This window comes from Salmo salar, chromosome ssa20 (genome assembly GCF_905237065.1).
Source record: "Salmo salar chromosome ssa20, Ssal_v3.1, whole genome shotgun sequence".
Classification (NCBI taxonomy): Eukaryota; Metazoa; Chordata; class Actinopteri; order Salmoniformes; family Salmonidae; genus Salmo; species Salmo salar.
Window position 1 is genome coordinate 75,891,572 of NC_059461.1, and position 6,000 is coordinate 75,897,571.

The 6,000-nt window shown below is 49.4% G+C and overlaps 1 protein-coding gene across 5 annotated transcripts in view; it reads left to right on the forward strand.

Annotated features, from left to right (window-relative positions):
* Positions 1-6,000, forward strand: part of LOC106581359 (phosphatidylinositol 4,5-bisphosphate 3-kinase catalytic subunit beta isoform) — a 96,117-nt gene that overhangs the window by 76,558 nt on the left and 13,559 nt on the right. For all 5 annotated transcript variants that reach the window (XM_045703940.1, XM_014163366.2, XM_014163367.2 and 2 more), the window contains one exon: positions 4,327-4,494. In XM_045703940.1, the coding sequence (XP_045559896.1) occupies positions 4,327-4,494 (168 nt within the window). The remainder of the gene's footprint in view (positions 1-4,326; positions 4,495-6,000) is intronic.

Sequence of the window (6,000 nt, forward strand, 5' to 3'; positions counted from 1 at the left end):
TAGATATACCTTACTAGTAGAAAAAGCATTTCCTTTTTCTAATAATTCCTGTAGAAGAAACAGGATTACCGGGACAGAGCACTGGAATGGCACTGTCTGTGATTTAGAGCACCATTCCTCAAACACGCGCCATTTATAATTATAACGGGACCTGGGGGAGGAGGCTCTAGCACTCTGAATAGTCTAAATGACATTTTAGGGAAGCCCGGCAGTGTTCAAGATGCACCATTCACGGGCCAGGCCCAGAGTGCCAACCATTCCGGGTGAGGATAGACAATCTCCCCTCCTGCCTGGCACAGTAGGTCCCGACGTAAGGGGAGGGGCCACGGATGACCGCATAGTAGTTGAGTGATCTCCACTAGCCAGTGTTTCTCTGGCCAATGTGGCACTATTAGTATGAGAGAGAGGGTAGGAGAAATCAGGGCCAGTGGGTGGGAATGCATACAGGAGGATGCGTGGCCACTCGTGCGCCAACGCATCCACTCCCCTCAATGTATCCTGATCCCTCAGAGAAAAGAACAGTGGACATAAAGATCCACTGCTGGCATGCTGAGGTGCATTCAAACCTGATTGGCTACCTCTGGCTGGAGCTTCCACTCTCCACATAGAGGGTTCCCCCTGGCAAGTAAATCTGCCCCCAGATTCAGTACTCCAGGTACATGAGTAGCTCTCATGTACCGGGAGTACTCATGTACCGGGAGAACTCATGTACCGGGAGTACTCATGTACCGGGAGTGACTGGAGATGCACTGCTCCACATAATCAGTCTGTGTGCCAGTGTGTGTAAGTGAGGGGATCGTAGTTCCGCTTGCAGTTCCGCTTGTCTGTTTATGTAAGACACAACAGTTCTGACTAGAACATGACGACCCTCCAGAAATGGTAGGAACAACTTTAATGCTAGGGACACTGTAAGGAGTTCCAGTCAGTTTATGTGAGTAGATCGGAGATGGGGTCCCCACACCCCGTTGACAGTTCTCCCCTCATGAGTCGCACTCCAACCCGAGAGAGATGCATCGTGACTACTTTTCTGGATTAAAAGAAAAGTCCGGTAACTTCAGGAGTGCAGTGCTACCATGCAATCTATGGAGATCTGTACACGGTGATGTTTGTGACGTATTGGGCTCAGAACTAGAGAAGAGACCCAGCGTTGAAACCCTCTCATATTCAAACGTCCTAATGGGATGACTACTAAAACATAGCTGCCTCAGGCATGTTTTGAAAGACACCAGGTTCCCTCTGCCTAGCACTGTTTCGCAATCTTGGAATGTTCTTTTACGTTCCACTGAAAGGCAAACTTTGAATGATATTGAATCTAGGATTAAACCTAGGAAAGAGATTGTCTGCATGGGAATCAGAACGCTCATTACTGTGTTTATTCTGAAACCTAGAAATGGCAGGTGTTCCAATAGTAGCTGACTGTATTCTAAGACCTCTTGTCTCGATTGCGCGCACAGCAGCCAATCGTCTATGTACATTATCAACCCAATGCCCCTCTCTGAGTGGGGCTATGGCTGCCTCGGTACACTTCGTAAAAACACAAGGTGACAGTGAGGCCGAAGGAGTACCACAAATTCATAGATTACACCTTGAAAAGCAAATCTGAGAAATTTCCTGTGAGGAGGGTATATTGAGATGTGAAAATAAGTGTCCTTCAGGTCAACGGATACGAACCAATCGCCTGGGCGCACAGAACGTATAGTTTCTCATGTGCCTGTTCAGAGCATGTAGATCTAGGATTGGGCGTATGGGTCCTTGGTGCCATGGGTGGGAAGGGAGGCTTCTTAGACCAGGGGGTCCAAGGTTCTCTGCTGCCCTGAGCTCCCAGCCTGGGGGGCTGGGCGTCTGGATATTTTAAAGGTTGAGGGGGGTCGACCTGCTGCAGCCTGGGTGAGGCACTGGGCTGTGTCTTCCTGGGCAGACAGCTGAAGGGCTTCACCCTCCCTCTTTTTCCTCCACGCACCGTTTCTGCATCATCTCGACGGTGGGACCGAAAAGGCCTTTAGGGTTTACTGGAGCGTCCAGGATCTTCAGCTTCTCTCTCTATCAGACACCGTGGATAGGTTGAGCCTTCGAGCCTGGGATATCATAAGCCCCATCGCTCTTCCTGATGCCTGGACAGCAGCTTTGAGCAGATGCAGGTTGAGGTCTGTGGTAAAACAGATCTCATCCCACAGACTCGGCTTTGGTGTGACCGCTAGTTCCTCTTGTAGCTCAGCTTGGTATGCCGAGAGCCCTCACCGCTGTGACGACCAACCTGTAGACCTTCTCTGTTGCAGAGGACTGGAAGTGCTCATACTTGGTTGGTAAGGTGGGGCCAGTTGAGGTCATGGAGGACTTCTGGCTGGGGTGTAGATGGGAAGCCACCAGGGGTTCAATGAGGGGCATGTGGGCAAGCCCAATCCCTGCCATGTCAACACAGTCCAACACCGACCCACCTTGGACAGGGTTCTTGGTGTACTCCAGTACGGGTAAACTCCTCCAGGCATTCTGGGAAGACTGGTAGTAATTGCCTGGCTGCCCGTTTGGGTAGCCTCTTACCTTCGTAGCAGGATGTGGTGGTCTCTGCTATTGCATTGGGACAGGGAATCACCAGTTTATTAGCAGCGTGTTTGCACACATCCTGCAGGTCCACACCGAGAACTGGTGTTGATGGCTCCCCGCCTGCGTGCCCGATTTCAGATTCCCCGGCAGGAGGCTTGGTGGCCTGGCCTGAGGGGATGAAGGAGTCATCGTTTCCATCTGATTCCGAAAGGAGTTGTTATCGTCTCTAATCAGGAAGCCCGGCAGGGAGGCGTCAAGGTGGTTGTTGGAGTCCTCCAACAGCGGGGCAATGGCGTCGAGCTGGTCGCCCCAGCTAGCGCTAGCCGCCACGTTTTCACGTGGGGATAGCCATCGCCTCTGAGTCGCCGGCCCCCATGTTAGGGTCCTGTTGACTCAGGCTAGCTTGGCGTGCAAGCCTGCGACGGAGGCTCTTCATAGTGAAGAGGGCACAGTGTGGACAGGAGACGGGAGGATAAGGCAAGCGGAGCACACAGAGTGGGTGTCTTTGGCCGACATCTTGTTTCCACAGGAGCAGATTCATGCCGGGAGCTTCTCCTCGTTTGTGGAGGGAGATGTTTTTGTCGCCATAGCTTGGATCCTATGTTTTTAGCTGTCAGAAAAAAACTAGCGTGGTAGGCTAGTCCGATAGCTAGTGATTTAGTGGGTTATCTCTGACGGTGGCACTCGTGTGATGGCCGGATACTGTTTCTGAAACAACAGGATAGAAAAGATAGCTTGGTGTCGCCAGTACAAACTTTTCTTGTTGCAGTAAAACCACAGAAGCTAGCTAGTGAATAATTGTATATAATAATCATTTTCCTCTAACTATGGTGAAGGAAAAGGAAAATTATCACCACCGCACAGTCCTGAGAATAGCGCCTGGCGAGCGAATTGTAAGCTCACATCTGTGGACAGTTTAGCTAGTTCTGGAAAATGCAGTTGTCGAGGTAAGCTTTCTGATGAAAAGCGAGAAGAGGTGTTTGAATGACTCAGACGCTGCTCAATCATGGCTGGCGTAGTGTTATAAAGGCTTCTGACGAATACACTGGGGACGAATACGCTGGGGACGAATACGCTGGGGACGTAAAGTGAAATACCGAAACGAAAACTGGAAAGAGAACTCCTTGTGTTTAGCCGTAAACAAGAGTCAGTGATCCAGAAACAGTAAATTGACTGATGTCCTAATAACGCCTCATTAATAACACTGTCTTCCTGGAAAAACATTACTGTTAATCTCAAACCTGGTAGGTGTGTATGACTGAATCCATATGAGTGTGTGTGTTTCTGTGCGTGTGATGAAGCAGACTCTGACCATTACGCCCTGCAGAATTGGGTCCGGACCCATCTACTCTCGTTCACGGAAAAGTGTTTAGAACCAGGAACCATCTGATCTACATATGTCATGTCTGTACATTAGATATGGGTTACCTTCCATCTGCCTGATTTCCTCTCTTTGACCCCTCATCCCTCAGTGTGTTTATTCTCGCTCTTCCGTCCTCTCCTCAGAACATATGGACTTGTGTGATGTCTTTCTGTTTAGGTGTGTGGGTGTGTGGTGTTTGTGTGTGCGCGCCATTCACATTTGTAAGGGGTGGCAGGTAGCCTAGTGGTTAAGAGCGTTGGGCCAGTAACCGAAAGGTTGCTGGTTCCAATTCCCCGAGCCGACTAAGTGAAAAATCTAGCAAGGCACTCAACCCTAAAATGTACATTTGGATGTGTGTGTACCAAAGACTGCATAAAGAATTGTACTCTCTGTATTAACACCTCCTCTCCTCTCTGTCCCAGTACATCAAAGCCTGTCTCCAGGCTAAGGAGTGTCCCCACCTGACCCTGGTCCAGGTCAGCTCGGTCCAGGCCATGTTCGAGAAGGAGATCTCGGCCATCGGAGCTGTAGTCAACCGAAAGAGCTCCAACCCCCCCTTACCCCTGCCCCCCAAGAGGAGGGGCCCCTCGGTCAGTTACACTCTTTCTCTGTGTGTCTGTGTCGTGTGTGTGTGTGTGCATATAGGTGCAGGTATGTGTTAGTGAGTCTTATGACGTTTCACCTGGTCCTAAAGGTCAGGTGCAGTTGAATTGCTCATTACCATGACGACTACGTTCCATGGTGACAAGTGACATCTGACAGTAAATGACACACCTGACAATCATTAGCACTTCAAATGTCAATCATCACAACTAAATGTCAACATCAACAAGACTGCATCTGCACTGATCTGAAAAGAAAGATGACGGCCAAACAGTGATGTCTTGTGGTAGTTGGACGCTTGACAGAAGGAGAAGTGAGTTGGGCTTCAAGCACAACACGCCTGTTTACCCAGCAGCTCTCCAGGAGTGTACAGCTTTGTTCTAGGTAGTGAGGAGAGGTTGAGAGAAGGACAGGCTGTTCTTGTGGTGGTGTACTGGAATCAGACATTACAAAAATATACATGTACTCCTCTGTCACATAGACACTGACTTAAATGCACAAATACTGACATACAGTACACACGTTTGCATTAAAAAATGCACTCGTTTACACGTACAAACACACAAAAACAAAATGTTCTTTACACACATACACACACACAGACAGACAGACAGACAGACAGAGCTAGTGGACAGCAGGAAGTGTGCTGCTTATTCATGTTTGTGGGCTGTAGCTGAGGGCCAGTCATGTGGAGTGTTTTTCCTGCTGTGCTGACCCTCGTAAATCTACTCTGCTTGACAACAGTTTGACTCGCCCTACCTTCAGTGTGTGTGTGTTATTCCTACAGTAAATTATGTTCTCCTTGCGTACTCATGAAAATATTTATCTCCTTGCTCTTTCCTCCTCCCCCTCTGTTCCTCTCCTCTTCCCTCTGTTCCTCTCCTTCACTTCCCTCTGTTCCTCTCCTTCTCTTTCCTCTGTTCCTCTCCTTCTCTTCCCTCTTCCCTCTGTTCCTCTCCTTCTCTTTCCTCTGTTCCTCTCCTTCTCTTTCCTCCGCCTCTGTTCCTCTCCTTCTCTTTCCTCTGTTCCTCTCCTTCTCTTTCCTCTTCCATCTGTTCCTCTCCTTCTCTTTCCTCTGTTCCTCTCCTTCTCTTTCCTCTTCCATCTGTTCCTCTCCTTCTCTTTCCTCCGCCTCTGTTCCTCTCCTTCTCTTTCCTCTGTTCCTCTCCTTCTCTTTCCTCTTCCCTCTTCCCTCTGTTCCTCTCCTTCTCTTTCCTCTGTTCCTCTCCTTCTCTTTCCTCTGTTCCTCTCCTTCTCTTTCCTCTTCCCTCTTCCCTCTGTTCCTCTCCTTCTCTTCCATCTGTTCCTGTCCTTCTCTTTCCTCCCCCTCTGTTCCTCTCCTTCTCTTTCCTCCCCCTCTGTTCCTCTCCTTCTCTTTCCTCTGTTCCTGTCCTTCTCTTTCCTCTTCCATCTGTTCCTCTCCTTCTCTTTCCTCTGTTCCTGTCCTTCTCTTTCCTCTTCCATCTGTTCCTCTCCTTCTCTTTCCTCCCCCT